Source organism: Labeo rohita, chromosome 12 (assembly GCF_022985175.1).
Source record: "Labeo rohita strain BAU-BD-2019 chromosome 12, IGBB_LRoh.1.0, whole genome shotgun sequence".
In the NCBI taxonomy this organism is placed as follows: domain Eukaryota; kingdom Metazoa; phylum Chordata; class Actinopteri; order Cypriniformes; family Cyprinidae; genus Labeo; species Labeo rohita.
Genome location: NC_066880.1, coordinates 20920128 through 20935562, shown reverse-complemented (window position 1 = coordinate 20935562; position 15435 = coordinate 20920128). Strand labels below are relative to the sequence as shown.

The following is a 15435-nucleotide window of genomic DNA, read 5'->3' as shown; positions in this document are numbered from 1 at the left end:
GGGCGAGTAAATGATACCAGAATTTTCATTTTTTGGTGAATGATCCCTTTGAGGAGTATACTGGTGAATCTTTAAAATCAGCACACTTTCAAGGTCCTTCTTATAAAAATGTAGAAATTTTCAGTTACTTTATTTATGCTGTTATTGTTCTTATTGTGTAATATTGGAGAAGTCTAAGATTTTTCAGGATTTTGCTTTTATATGGGGTTATATTATATTTTAACAGATGCATTTCAAGCAAATGAGCTATGTCTGTAACATGCCTCTCTGTATGTTTGTAATCTGTATGGATTGTTGTGTACTATTAAAAAAATTTTTTTTTTTTTTCCTAAAAATGTTTTTGCTTATTGCCTTGCTTAAAAATATTACAATATTAAGGTTGCTAAAATGCTATTATTTATTTAATGTTTATGTAATGCTTATAGTTTAAAGTTAATTTTTATTCTGTAATTTTATCTGTATTTATCGTACATTTTATCATAGTTTTATGTAATTTAGTGAAACACCACTGCATATGGTGGATAAAGCTTCAATTGAAAAAAAAATCATGTTAAATCAACAAGGAAACATGGCATAAAAAGCATAAAAACAACATAAAATATCATGTTCATTTGACAAACACAAGTTACGTAACATAAACGGATATAAATTATGTTGAAAGAACATAATAAAAATATGTGCAACCGATGTACATATTTTTTTATGTCAATAAAAACTGTTGTAAATTATTAAAATGGTCTACTTTATCTGATACAGGTGTCATTCACAAAATACTAGTTAATGGTCGGCTATTTAAAACTGACGTGGTAGTAGTGCTCTTGAAAAATAAAGATGCTAATTTGTTCATATAACGTTACTACCGATTACTAACGTTAGCTTAACAAACAGGGAACGAGCAACATTGTTTAATAATGGCTGTAACGTTAGTCAGTGTCCGATCTTGGACAACAAATTCTTATTTTGAGGCCTAATGTTAGTGTTATGTTCCGAACATTTGAACTAGGGTGTTGCTCATAAAGTATGTGAAATCATGTTTTACTCTGATTAATGGCTGTAGGGGTTAATTTTAAAACTAACTTTAGCGCTGCCATTGAACAGTGTGCAAAAAAAAAAAATATATATATATATATCTATCTGTGAGGACCTGACGTGGGGATCTGCCAGGACGTTCCGTGCTAATAAACAGTAATCACTGACATGCCTATGTATCTTATTTAAATAACGTTCCTTAAAGGAGTCATCGGATGCTAAGTTCACTTTTACATGTTGTTTGAACATTAATGTTTGTTGGTAGCGTATGTACAAATCTACCATATAATGATAAAAATCCATGCAGTGGTTTTTAATTAATCTGTAAAAATAATATCCCCTTTCAAATTGAGTCATTCTCACACAGACAGAGGCCGCTCCCACAACAGATGATTGACATGAGCGTTTTACCTCAGATCAGCTGTAACAGTTCGCCCTCTTTGTTTCAATGTCGGAGCAGGGATGTAAGTTAGACAAGAATATCTCCGATTGAATGATTGAGGTGTTGTATTGCTGGATGTAATAATGAACGTAGTGGTCGTCATTTACTCCCGACATCTGAGCTGCTGAACATGCAGTGGATTACGTTTGTTTGTGAAGGGAATGCGCCTATCTACATATATCCGTCTATGTCCGTGCGAATCATTCTTAATCCAGCTTTACTTACAGCAAAAGTGAGTAGGGTTTTTTTTTATGAATCTTTGCGATCGTCTTTCCTAATAATGTGCTAGTTAGTAAGTTTAGCGGCTAGTTAGCAAGTTTAGCGGCTAAATGCGACTAAATGCAGCTAAAGTAAACAGGCTCGTCACTCCACAGAGAGAAGAGAGGGGCGGGGCGAGCAGAGCTCATTTGCATTTAAAGCAGCCTCGACCAGAATGGGATGATTTTTGCAGAGCTGATTTTGACAAGGTAAAAAGGTTGTTGTTTTACACTACTAGAATTTTTAACCAAAGTATATTATAGACTTTTCATTAAGACCCTAAAGAATTATATCAATTTGTGGAAAATGGGCATCCGATGACCCCTTTAAGTCTGTTATTTCTCTCTTTTGCTGTAGTGTGTCAGTAGGAAATATCAGTTTACATTTCCAAACATTCATTTTGCCATTAATTGTAGTAATCAAGTGAGATACTTGTCTGACAACAGCCAGTGCTCCACACAGAGATCTGAACTCATCATCATCCAGTCTGTCTGGACTGACATGAAGAAACAGAACAACTGAGACAGACTAAATCCAGAAGAACTGTGGAGATCACATCTTTGTGTGGAGCAAACAAAAATCTCACTGGATTATTACAATTAATGGCACAATTAAATGTTTGGAAAACGTAAACTGATATTTCCTACTGACACACTACAGCAAAAGATATATAAAACATTTTCAGCTGGTAAATATACTAGTGTTCTAATAATTTTGAGAACCACTGTATTTCAGAAACTATTCTTGGAGCTGGATGCTTCAAAGATCTCAAAGATCCTTTCAAAGAGGGTTTGAACTGCTGTCTTAAAATGATGGTTTTATCTGTTCTGTGGTTCCATGTCACCAAAAATACACCTCACATATTCTAACATTAGCTTAAACTAGATAGAGAAAAAATAAATGCAAAAAAATAAAAAATAAATAAATAAATAAATAATAAATAAATAAATAAAAGAGAAAAAAAAAGTAACAGCATTGTGTATTTTAAACAATGTGTACTTAAAAAAAAAAGAGACAAAAGACAGTTGACGTAAAAAGACTGTTGAGACAAGTAAATGTTTATTATGTCTGAGAATGCTAATAGATGCTTTTGTAACTGTTGGCAATAAAGCAGAAGCTTGTAATTAATCCTTAACGTGTCTGTTATGTATATCTGAAATCATATTTTTAAAAATAATTTTAAAAAATTGTGTTAAATCAAAACAATTCTTTTAAGGAGTATTCATTAGGATAGTGCTCCAATGAAAACAATATTTTAGTTTACATTTTAGTTAATTTTGTGTGTGTGTGTGTGTGTGTGCTATTTGCATTTACTTAATTTGAATGGCTGATTTTAAGGAGCTCGTTTGATTAATCCTAACTTATTTCTCAATAGTAGCTGAATTTAATTAATAAAATTGCTTGTAATCTGTTGCCACAATTTTATTGAGTGGATGTAGTGTATTACTTGTTACAGTGTAGTTTACATGTTGTTTATTACTGCATATAACTAATTAAAATACAGATGAATCCTGCTGATGTTCACTTAAGTCTCTCCAAACTGTTTTCCTCATACAGCGCTGTACCAACATCAGATGTTCAGCTACACTGATATTCTATGGTAAAACAAGTTCCTTGACTACTGATAATGAGTTTTGCAAGCACTTGAATATCAGGTATGATTTACTAGATCGCTACATTATATTCCAAAAATCTCTGTTTTTGAGGTAACACAGCTTTATTGTTTGTAGAGAGACACACAGATGCAGGTAACACACACACACAGTCATATCTCTCTCTCTCACTCTCTCTCCCTCTCTAATTAATTGAAAAATGCTAATAATTCATTCAAATAAATGTGAACTTACCACACTATTTCATCTCTGTGTCTGATTTGAACCGGACAGAATGCTATAGCTAACAAGCCGTAACTGACAGACCAAAAAATAAAAAATCGTTTATATCCGTCCTGTCAAATATTGCACAGCAAACATCATTAACAGCTTTAACTTGTCAATGCTGCCAAATGACCATGGTATAAGCGGGATAATTCACGGCTAGCTTTGTATTAAACGACTGCAAAAATCCGCTTTACGTTGGGTGGTTCTTGGCCTCCACATTGTGCATTAAAATCAGTTAATGCACATCTAGCCGTGCATTAATGCGCAACGAACTGTGTATGTGCACTCTCTGCGCACAGATCACAATAGCATCATATTTCTGCTTAAACACATTTCAGTATAATCACATAGTCGTCCAAAATAAAGTCCAAATAAAAAATTATAAATCAAGATCACTTATAGTTACCTCTGGAGTTCCTCAGGGATCTGTCTTAGGGCCTCTTTTATTTATGATCTACTTACTTCCTCTTGGTTTTATTTTTGGGAAACACGGTATTAATTTCTATTGCTATGCTGATGACACTCAGTTATATTTATCTTCTAAACTTTCTAGTTCTTCTCCTCGACCTATTTTGAATGAATGTTTATCTGAAATTAAAGCTTGGCTTTCAGGTAATTTCCTTAAACTAAATAGTGACAAAACCGAAGTTTTATTAGTAGGCACTAAATCAACTTTGGCTAAATCTGATTGTCCTTCTTTAGTTATTGACAGTACTGAAATCTATCCTTCTCAACAGGTCAGGAGTCTGGGTGTCATTTTGGACAGCACACTCTCCTTTGAAGCACATGTAAATAACATTATACGTGCCGCATATTTTCATTTGTGTAATATTAACCGCCTACGTCCTTCTCTCACTAAGAGCAGCACAGCAATTTTAATTCATGCGTTGGTCACTTCACGGATTGATTACTGTAATGCTCTTTTCTCTGGTCTTCCTACAAAACTTCAACGTAAACTTCAACTGGTTCAAAATTCAGCAGCTCGTGTCCTGTCTAGGACTCCTTTATGCAAGCATATCATTCCAATTCTACAACAATTACATTGGCTTCCAGTTAAGTACCGTATTGATTTTAAAATTCTGCTTCTCACATTTAAGGCTTTACATAATTTGGCTCCTCCGTATCTCACCGATCTTTTAAACATTTATACTCCTTCTCGTTCTCTGAGATCGTCTTACTCTATTTCTCTTGTGTCGCCACGTATTCGCTTAACTACAATGGGAGCGAGAACTTTTAGTTTTGTGGCGCCTCGGTTGTGGAATTCGCTTCCCCCCAACATACGGAATTGTGACAGTCTTCAAATTTTTAAATCCCGTCTAAAAACTCATCTTTTTACTCAGGCTTACGTGTGAATTGCAGCATTCTTTTCTTTTATCTTTGATGTGTGATGGATGTAATTATGCTGTAAATTTTATAATTTTTTATATTGTTATTATTTTATTGGTTGTTTGCTGTAAGGTGTCCTTGGGTGTTCAGAAAGGCGCCTTTAAATAAAATGCATTATTATTATTATTATTATTAATAATAACATACTAATATTGCCACCCTTGTAAATATGAGCAAAGGCAGCTGTGAAAATAAATCTGCATCTTTTATCTTTTAACATTTAGTTGAGATTAAGATTAGTTGAATTTTGTGGTCAAAAATCCTAAAAAAAATAAATAAAACAGTCCCTACATCACCACATGTTGTACTAACACTTTGTTGTTGTTACACTTTGTTGAATTTGAATCTAGTGTGGCAGGCCACCCGAGCTCTCATCAGCGTCGCCCTGGAAACCAACAAGGACCAGCTGGAATCACTCTGCACGGACCGAGCCATCACAGCTGCGGCTCGTTACTGCAACCCATAAAACCCAGCACCTTGAATCGTCAGACAGAGAAGTTCCTACCTTGTATGCAGACGCTAACCTCTCTTTCTCTCTTACCCAGACAGCAGCCTGTGACGGCTCGGCCACACACCCTCACGGACGCCAGCTTTGCACTCACGGTTCACGGGAAGAGGAGGCTTGGAGCACAGCGCACAGCAAGGACGACACGGAGCACCCAATTTTGAGTTATTTTCACTTTATTGTCAATAAATCCACCCTCCGGGGATTTTTGCACCGCAAAACCTGTTGTGTGATTCTTCTCCCCGCCACACTGGTGGAGAATGCAGGCGTAACGAGAAGAATTACCAACCCACCACCCTTGATATCGCTGAAGTTTTTTTTTCTTTTGTGTTTTCCCCACGCAGTTAACGAACATTGGAAAAGAGACGGCACTCCTTCCCCATCATGGAGGACCTGCTCAAGTGCTTGACAGAAGTCAGTGTACGACAACAACAGATCGTAGAACACATCGCCAGTCGCCAAGGGCAGGTTGAAGACGAGCTCGCCGCTCTCCGCCTCGCCGCCGCTCAGCGCGTACCGCTACCTGATCCCCGCATCAAAGCCACCCAGCTACTTCCCAAGTTAACCGGGGATGATGACATCAAGCTGTATTTACAAATGTTTGAGACAACGGCCGCCCGGGAAAACTGGGATCGGAGCGAGTGGGCGCGGGTGCTGGGACCTCTGCCTAAGCCCAACGTGCTTATTTTTCCTTGCCGACAGAACTCGCTGAAGATTATGATGCTTTAAAGGAAATTCTCGGACGTCTCGGTCTACCCTCCATTTCGGCCGCCCAGCTGTTCCACGAGTGGGAATATAAGCCACGCCGCCCAGCCTGCGCCCAAGCTGCTGAACTCGCCCGGCTCGCTCGACATTGGTTGCTGGAGGGAGCACCTAATGCTGGTCAGGTAGCGAAGCGTGTGACGATAGACCGTCTGCTCCGAGCTCTTCCCCCAGCCACCAGGAGGGTGGTGGGGATGACGAACCCCACTACTATCGCTGAGCTCGTCGGATCCATCGAGCTGGCGGAGGCGGCAATGCATCGGGATCCCAGGGAGCGAGCGCCATCTTTTCCCCGGAGGGTGGTACAGGAGTGACGCACGCCGGAGGGTACCCAACGCGCAGTACACAGGCCTGCGGCTCCCGGCCCGATAGACGAACCGATGCCCACGGAGGACCCTGCACCCCCAACCCGCACGTGGATGGCTGGCTGTGTCGTGCATCGGGAACCTCCTCGAGGAGCGCCGCGAGCGGAAGTTAAGGTCAACGGGCGGGCAGCTCTAGCACTCCTAGACTCTGGAAGTTCTGTAAGTCTGGTTCAGGCCGCCATATTGTCGCCCCGAAAAGCCCCATCATGTGCGTGCACGGGGACACTCAAAATGTCCCCGCTCGTCGAGTCACCATCTCCACCGCGCCGGGGGCGTGGCTGGTTGAAGTCGGTATCTTAAAAGAGCTGCCCGTCCCGGTTCTTCTCGGACGCGACTGGCCCGGGTTTGAACAGCTGCTCCACACTACCACTCAGCCAGCCAGTCAAGCCGGGAGCCGCCGCGATCGTCGGACCAGGAGGCATTCACGCCGCCCCGCCCTATTGGCGTCCAACAGCGGGAGAGATGGTGAGTCCCCCTCTCCATACACTAACGTCTTTCTCGATGTCTTCCAACAGATGGCGGGAGGGGGCTCCTTCGCGAAAGCTCAACTGGAAGACGACAGACTTAAACATTACTGGTCCCAAGTTCGTGTCATCGAGAACCAAGAGCAACAACCAGCGCCCCATCCTCTCCCGCACTTTATCGTGAAAAACGGCCTGTTGCACTGTGTCGCCCAGCGAAGGGGGGAGGTGAAAGAACTCCTCGTGGTACCAAAAGGGAAAGTGGAGATGATTATGGAACTCGCTCACGCTCATCCAATGGCTGGTCACCTTGGGGCTGCAAACACCACCCAGCGCATCCGTGACCGTTTTCACTGGCCGGGTCTGGATGGAGATGTGAAACGGTTCTGCCAAGCCTGCCCGATTTGTCAAAAGACCTCCCCACGAGCACCTCCCCCCAGTCCACTCATCTCGCTTCCCATAATAGGGGTACCCTTCGAGCGGATCGGAATGGACCTGGTGGGACCGTTGCCGAAGTCTGCCCGCGGACATGAGCACATCCTGGTGATCGTCAATTACACCACCCGGTTTCCAGAGGCTGTACCCCTGAGGAAGGCAACGGCAAAGAACATCGCTAAAAAACTCTTCCTGCTCTGCACCCGAGTCAGCATCCCAGCGGAGATACTGACCGACCAAGGGACTCCCTTCATGTCACGGCTAATGGCTGACCTCTGCCGGCTGTTGCGAGTGAAACAGATCCGCACCACGGTCTTCCACCCGCAGACGGATGGGCTCGTTGAACGGTTTAACCAAACGTTGAAGCAAATGTTGAAGCGTGTGGCGGCAGAAGACAGGAAGGATTGGGACCTAATGCTCCCCTACGTGCTCTTTGGAGTCCGAGAAATTCCCCAAGCCTCCACTGGTTTTACGCCGTTCGAGCTGCTCTTCGGCCGTCAGCCAAGGGGATTGCTGGACGTCGCTCGGGAAGCCTGGGAGCAGCAGCAGCCGGCACCTCTCCGCTCCACGATTGAACGTGAGAGAAATGCGGGAGTGGATTGAGAGGGTCATGCCGAGCAAGACCGAGCTGAACCATCTGGTCAGTCAGTTCTCTGATGTGTTCTCAGCGCGTCCCAGACCAACATCATCCAACACGACATCCGTACGCCACCTGGAGTCATCGTGAGGCAACGTCCCTATCGGGTCCCAGAGGCTCGGAGACAGGCCATCGAGGACGAGATCAGTGAGATGCTCAAGTTACTGGTAATCGAACCATCTCGCAGCGCCTGGTCCAGCCCCATCGTCATGGTACCAAAACCGGACGGCACCCTCCGGTTCTGTAACAACTTCCGCCGGCTCAACGAGGTCTCAGAGTTTGATGGGTATCCGATGCCCCGTGTTGACGAGCTGCTCGAACGCCTGGGGAGGGCCCGGTTCATCACAACTCTCGACCTCACCAAAGGATATTGGCAAGTCCCTCTCACCACATCTGCAAAAGAGAAAACAGCCTTCTCCACCCCTAGTGGGCATTGGCAATACCGGACCCTCCCCTTCGGCCTCCACGGGGCCCCCGCCACGTTTCAAAGGATGATGGATATTATTCTACGTCCCCATCAGAGCTATGCTGCTGCTTACCTCGACGACGTAGTCATCCACTCTGAGACCTGGCAGGGCCATCTAGAGCGGCTCCGGAGGGTGCTCCTGGAACTCCGCCGGGCTGGACTAACCGCCAACCCCCGGAAATGCCATCTTGCCCTCGCAGAAGCTCAGTACCTGGGGTTCCGGGTTGGAAGAGGGCTGATCCAACCCCAACAAAAGAAGGTCGACGGCATCTTATCAGCGCCCCGCCCGACAACCAAGACCCAGGTACGAGCCTTTTTGGGGTTGGCGGGATACTATCGCTGTTTTATCCCTACCTTCTCCACCTTAGCATCTCCCCTGACAGACCTGACCAGGAAGGGGCAGCCGGAGAAAGTGGTATGGAATGACGAGCTAGAGAAGACCTTCCAGAGCATTAAGACCGCTCTCACTACCGAACCCGTCCTAAGGGCCCCCGACTTCAACTGCCCCTTCCTGCTACAAACGTAATGCAACTGTTCGATAACCTTTGTTTGATGAACTTTGGATTAAATAAATTTCAGGCTTGGTGAGTAGAAAAGACTTCTTAAAACAAACAAAAAAAAAAACATTAAAAATCTTAGTTTCATGAATTTTTGATGCTCATGGGTGTGACAGCAAATTAAAGTCAGATACTTTAACTGACAGATGAAGGTTATGCTAAGGTTATAGGATCATAGGATAAAGATAAGGCTCGTTTTACTATCATTTCACCTTTACTACTCAGTTTCCATTAGAATTGCAAAAGAAATACCCAGAATAAGTTGATATGCACTGTACTGGTAATATACTTTCATATAATTTATTTCACAAACGATCATTAACATTATTTAATGCATCAACTAGCATGAACTAACAGTGAACTTTATATATAATTATTATGTCATATTCAGGATGTTATCATAAGCAGGCATGATTGTTTGTTACCAAAGCAACCGCTGCATCCACACCAGTTCTTGTTTCCATGGAAAAGCATATGTACACATCAGAGCCAACAAGATCACAAAGAAAGCTTGCCGGTGTGACAAACTCACCTCAGGAAAACGGCTGCCCTCACTGCTTTCCGACTGTTTATTGGCTGTCACCGTCAATAATGGAGCTGCACAAAAAAAGACAAATTAAACTCAAATCTGCTTCTTAACTGATTAGCTCTAGCTGTCTGTCTGTGGAAAGAGACCAGTTTAAAGTGGTGCAGGGCTGTATGGTCATACCTGTGAGCTCATGGATAGTCATTCTGTCTAAGACGTTGAAGGATGTGTCGAGTTTCAGTGGCTGACTGCAGCGCTGACACACAAAACTCACCTGCATGGTGTTGCTAGAAAACTTCAAACCCTCCATATTTCTGTTGGGAACATAATACACAACATAATGCCTACACCATTAAAGGAGCTTTTAGGATATTTATATACCAGTTCTTTCTGGTCCTTGAATCTGATTGGCTAATAGGAGTGGCGCCGATTCTCACTGAAATAATCGAGCACCCATGAAAAAACACGAGATAGTCCGTTAATTTTAAGCAATAAGAAATTCATTGCAGCTTTTACGACTTTACTCTCGTTTCCATAGTTCATTTGAAGCCGTTTTTGGTGTTTTTTAATGGTAAATGTCAAGAATGCATTACTGTATGAGAGAGTGCCAGCGCGAATCCTCTCGGCTTGCAGCTGGCTTCCTCTCCCATGTATATAGTGATCATGTCCCTCAGATATTACGTGTGCTCCCTCAAACACTGTCCTGTGTATGCGCGAGTAAGTGCTTATTGCATACAGTGGATTTACAGACTTACATTTACATTGTGTGCAGTTTTTGTCTGGCCAAAAAAAGGACCGAATTTGCATGCCCTGCTGTAGCCTAAATTTTGATCGGTTGATGAAAAACAAGTGGATTCTACTTAACAGTGTTTCCCCTGCCACTATATTAGGGGGGGCGGCCCGCCCCACCAACGGCAGCCGCCGCCCCCCTTTAAGGTCATGTAAACTTTATTTTCTATATAGCGCCAGATCACAACAGACATCATTTAAGGTCACCTTTCCTATAGAACAGGTCTATACATTGTTCTTTTATTAAAAAAAAAAAAAAAAAAAAAACGAAATAGCCTTATGTTATTTATCTTATTTACACAACGGCATGTCATTTCTGTCTCTAACGTTACGTGGTCACGCGTCTACAACTTCTCCTCCGCTAAAACGCGGACGGGATCGCGGAGTCCATTCATAAAAACGGAATTTACTCTATAGCGCGGGATGCCGCAGAATTCGTCAATTTTTGGTTTAATAAATCAAAAGTAGGTCTCTCACTGAATTCGAATCGCGATATGGACTAGTGTCTGTGAATATTAAAACGCAACAAGACGGTTTAAATATGAATCCTCCATGTTCCGCTCTGCTCTGTATGAATAAATGGCGGAGACGCAGCTTTGTTTACTACACAAATAATGAAGCACACGTGACGCTCGCAGTTATTTTCGGCCTCTGCGTCTCATTATATGACGACATAAACGCATGAACTTAATCTCCAGAACTGCTGTGAGAGCCACTTCATGTAAATTTTACCGTTTCATTTGAGACAATTAGCATCATACCATAGTGTATACACACAAAAACTAACCGGCAACCTGTCAAAATAAAAGTACGGTTTAACATGTAACAGAAATGTATCAGTCTTGTATTACTTTTGCACAGTATAATGTAGGTGTTTAAATATTTCTATTTCTGGCCAATTTAATTAAACAATTAAATGCAGAAATTATAATAATAACAGAAATAACAGAAAAACTCTGTTTGTTTGGCAACAAATAAAAGGTTTAATTTTCATTTTACTAAAAATAAATAAATATTTAATGCCTGTATTTGATTATCAGAAAACACACAAGAATTTCTGAAAAAAAAAGAAAAAGATGTTGAAATTGAGATTTTTCAACTTATTTTTTTCACTGAAATAAATGTTTTTGTTATTACACAGAGAGTAATGTACCGAAAAAAGTAGTACCGTGCCGTACTGTACCGTACCGTTGGTACACAACCATCCTGATATACAGCCATATCTCACAACTACTCGTGTGATATTGCACATATAAACAAATATCAGATGAAGTGAGTCATACTGTTTTTATCCACTTTTAACTTTAATATTTGGTATGTCCACCATTTGCAGCTATTCGCAGCACATCTCTCTGGCATAGTGTCAATATATTTCCTACAAACTTCAACACTAATGTTATCCCATGCCTTCTGCCACTCAAGTCAAAGGCTTTCCTTTGAATGTACAATAGATCTGTTCAGTTTATTTTCCAACTTGCCCCAAATTTGCTCAATGGGGTTGAGGTCCGGACTTTGAGGGGGCCAGTCATTTTGAAAATATGTTTTTAAATATGAAACTAAAACCACCAGTAGGTCATGGCAAATCACAGTCTTAATGAAAGAGTCATGGAATCATTCAGTTCATTCAAAAGGACTCATTCAGGAATAAAGCAAGTGATTTTATGAATGTTAACATCTCTCTCCTTTTTCACATATAGTAATGCTAAATTTTAAACTATCTGTGTATATTAGGCCTGCACAATTAGTCTATTTCTAATCGTGATGCCACAATTATGAGAGAGAGAGAGAGAGAGAGAGAGAGAGTGTATTTTTCCTACAGGTTATCTTGTTTTTGTTTTTTTTCTCATTGTTTTATTTTTTTATTTTTACTTTTTTTATATTTAAAGAAGAAACTATATATAAAAATTTGGCATGCAGTTGCTTCAAACAATGGTATAAAGCTATTCAAAACATCATTCAATGTAAATTGTGATAATTGTAATTAACAAAAAAAATTGTCAAATAAACATTTATTTGATAATTTCAGTAATGTCTTTTGAACTACAGATACTGTAATTTTCATAACCTAACCATTTCTTTCTTTTCTTTTAAGCAAAACCAGCAAGAAATACCTGAGGCTCTGTCATTTCTTATTTGACTTTATTTACCTCAGGAGCGTTAACTATGAGGCTGCGTGTGAGAAAAAAAGGGCACGAGATGAGACCACTACAATCTGTTAATAGTCTAGACATATGCATTTTAACTATATTTATAAAATAATTGTATATGTATTTTAGATGTATTTAAATTTTAAAGTAAAATAAATTACAATATTTATTTATGTTACATCATAATCTGCGTGCCCCCGTCACTGCCTTTCTTTGATAACGTTCCATGGGGTTCCAAATGAGCGATTATTGCCAGCAAAGTCCACTTCAACAGATGTTTTATGCTTACAGGGAGTAGGGAGCAGTGAACACTGCGTATGTACCCTGTCAGTCGGAACGCACGTAAATTAAGATTTTGTCTTAGCAGCTCCATTCACTATGCAACCATAATTTATAGCTTTAAAGATCCCAATAAAGTTTGACGGATAGCTAATAAAGCTTCTTTTCCGGCCCCATGCAAACACAGTTATACATCTCAGTTATATTTCTAAACGAAACTATTATTCGATCTTATTATATTAAAAAGTACCTTGCAATTGCCGTCTCCTTACGGGATCCGTGCACTTCCTGTTTACTGCTAGTAGGGGAAATGACGTATGTTGCGTAGTGACGCTGTTGTGAAAGTCCTGTAAGAAACTGCTATGGATATATGAATATTTATAAATCCTCTCCCAGGCGGGCGTGGATTTTGAACTACTAACAAACAAATGGAATAGAAATTTTATTTGCTCTTTATGGATCATTTCGATCATGTAATAAATCCGAAGTGACACGTTTACTTATATGGATAACTCAAACATTTATTCGTACGTACGTCGTGGAGTGTTTAGAAAATTTAGAAAAAGCTCACAAAGCCTTCTAAAGAGTGGTTTGAATGCCAATAGCATGTCTTCTGTATCGCTTTTGACTCAAACTGCAAAATGTTGGTCTAGGGATCTGTAACAAGTGTCTGTTACTCGACACTCTTTGGAAGGCTTTGCAAGCTTTTCTCCATTCTTTAATGTTAATAGTATGTATTTTATGTCAACATAAAACTGACGTCTTCACTTCCAGGTCAAGAAGCTGTCAGTCCAAACCCACAAGCTAATGGGAACCCACACTGCTAGCCCTGCCCCCACGAAGGATTTGTGCTAGAATGGCAAACAAAAACTTAGAGAACGTAAATGAAAACTCGAGCAGTGCATTTGGAAGTCCAGATCAGCGTAAAGAAAGAGGAGAAAATAGCAAAGCATGCCAAAATACGCAGTAAAAAGTTGCTTACTCAAGGTATGGCAAGCCGTTTTAACATTTAATACACCTGGCTCTACTAGCTTTGACTAGTCAAAATACAAATTCCAGACATAATTTTGACATTACAGACATAGTTATGGCATTAGCAATAACAAACTGAAGATATCTACTAGGGAAGTGCCCAAAGTCAAACATGTAATTTAGAAAGGCATAAATGATGGCTTCAAAACTAATTCTACCGAATAAATATTTGGTCTACACAGTTTGTAGCAATTTTCAGTTTTGCTGATATAAAGGCAAAAATAATTGATCAAAACAGTGATGTTTAATGAGCCTTTTGACTGTTTCAGTGTCTATTTCCTGTACATATTGTGGATAACTAAAACAGATAAACATGTCAGCTGTGTGGAGGCTGGATTAACAATATTAATTACAATATTAAAATACAATGTTTTCTGTTTATGAACTTCAGCATTATATTTAGCACAAATGCAACACAATAAACACAAAATTGAATGTGAAAGTGTACATATTTACAAAGTCAATTTTATCATAAAATACATAGAATAAATGTTAAAGAAATGTTCAAAGAAACATTGAAATATTTCAGTAAGTGTTTCAACTTAAGTGTTTCAAAAACTCTAGAGATTTGCTATTATGCACTATATTACATATCCATTTTATTTTTACTTAAGGTTGATCAGAACATGAAGGTTTTATTACTATTTAAAGTATTTTGAACATACAGGTCATGAAGCACATTTTTATTACATTTTCTTTTTTTTTTGAAAATTACTTTATGGTTAGCCGAAACTTGCATGTAAATACACAAAGCCCCACCTTAAACATTTTATTAACCAGTCCTACCCTGGAAACTGTTGCCATCCGCAATGTTGTCTAAGAATTGTATAACGAATGTCGTACAGGTCATATTAAACTGTTTTATTCATAAGTAATTTTTAAAAATATTACAAATAAAAATGTAGCTGGGGCTACATTATTCTATTTTTTAAAGTAGGATGATGTTCAGATGTTCATGCCGTGGATTGCGATAGACTTCATTCCAAAATGAAAACATACCAGTTAGGATGTTACATTTACGAAATGTAACTAACATCTTGATTTGTACAGGTCTCATGTCTGATTCAATAATTTAAAAGAATTATTCAATGCACAGGCTCTTATCACTGAAAAAAAAAAAAGAAGGCGGCAAACTGGCTCACAGATTGGTTTCTATACTCCCACTTAGGCTATTACCTTATTGCCATGAGTAAACCTGCACTGACACAGGAGGCACAATCCATATACAATGTAATACATTAATCAATGTCATTATTAACATCTTAAATAAAATTAACTTTTTTGACAGGGTCTGTCTTGATTATGAAACATTAAACTTGTCCGTCACGCATGTGTGTTGTAGTATTAAATTGATGTATAATTCCATTGTTCTTCACTCTTGTCTTTGTAAATGTATAAAAAATAAAATCAGACAAGCAGTTTGTAGTACTGTACATTACACTCCAGTTGGTCTGTTTTGCAACATGAGTCATTTAAAAT

The 15435-nt window shown here is 40.0% G+C and overlaps 1 protein-coding gene across 3 annotated transcripts in view; it reads right to left on the bottom strand.

Annotated features, from left to right (window-relative positions):
• The window catches only part of becn1 (beclin 1, autophagy related), a 62770-nt gene extending 49513 nt beyond the window's left edge, over nt 1-13257 (bottom strand). Inside the window, exons 1-3 of one of the 3 annotated variants that reach the window (XM_051124030.1) lie at nt 13175-13257; nt 9893-10023; nt 9716-9780 (exon numbers count right to left, since the gene is read on the bottom strand). In XM_051124030.1, coding sequence (XP_050979987.1) covers nt 9716-9780; nt 9893-10019 — 192 coding nt within the window. In that variant the 5' untranslated portion in view covers nt 10020-10023; nt 13175-13257. The remainder of the gene's footprint in view (nt 1-9715; nt 9781-9892; nt 10024-13174) is intronic. The other 2 variants (XM_051124031.1, XM_051124032.1) reach the window with 2 other exon arrangements.
• Nucleotides 13258-15435: the final 2178 nt, after the last annotated feature.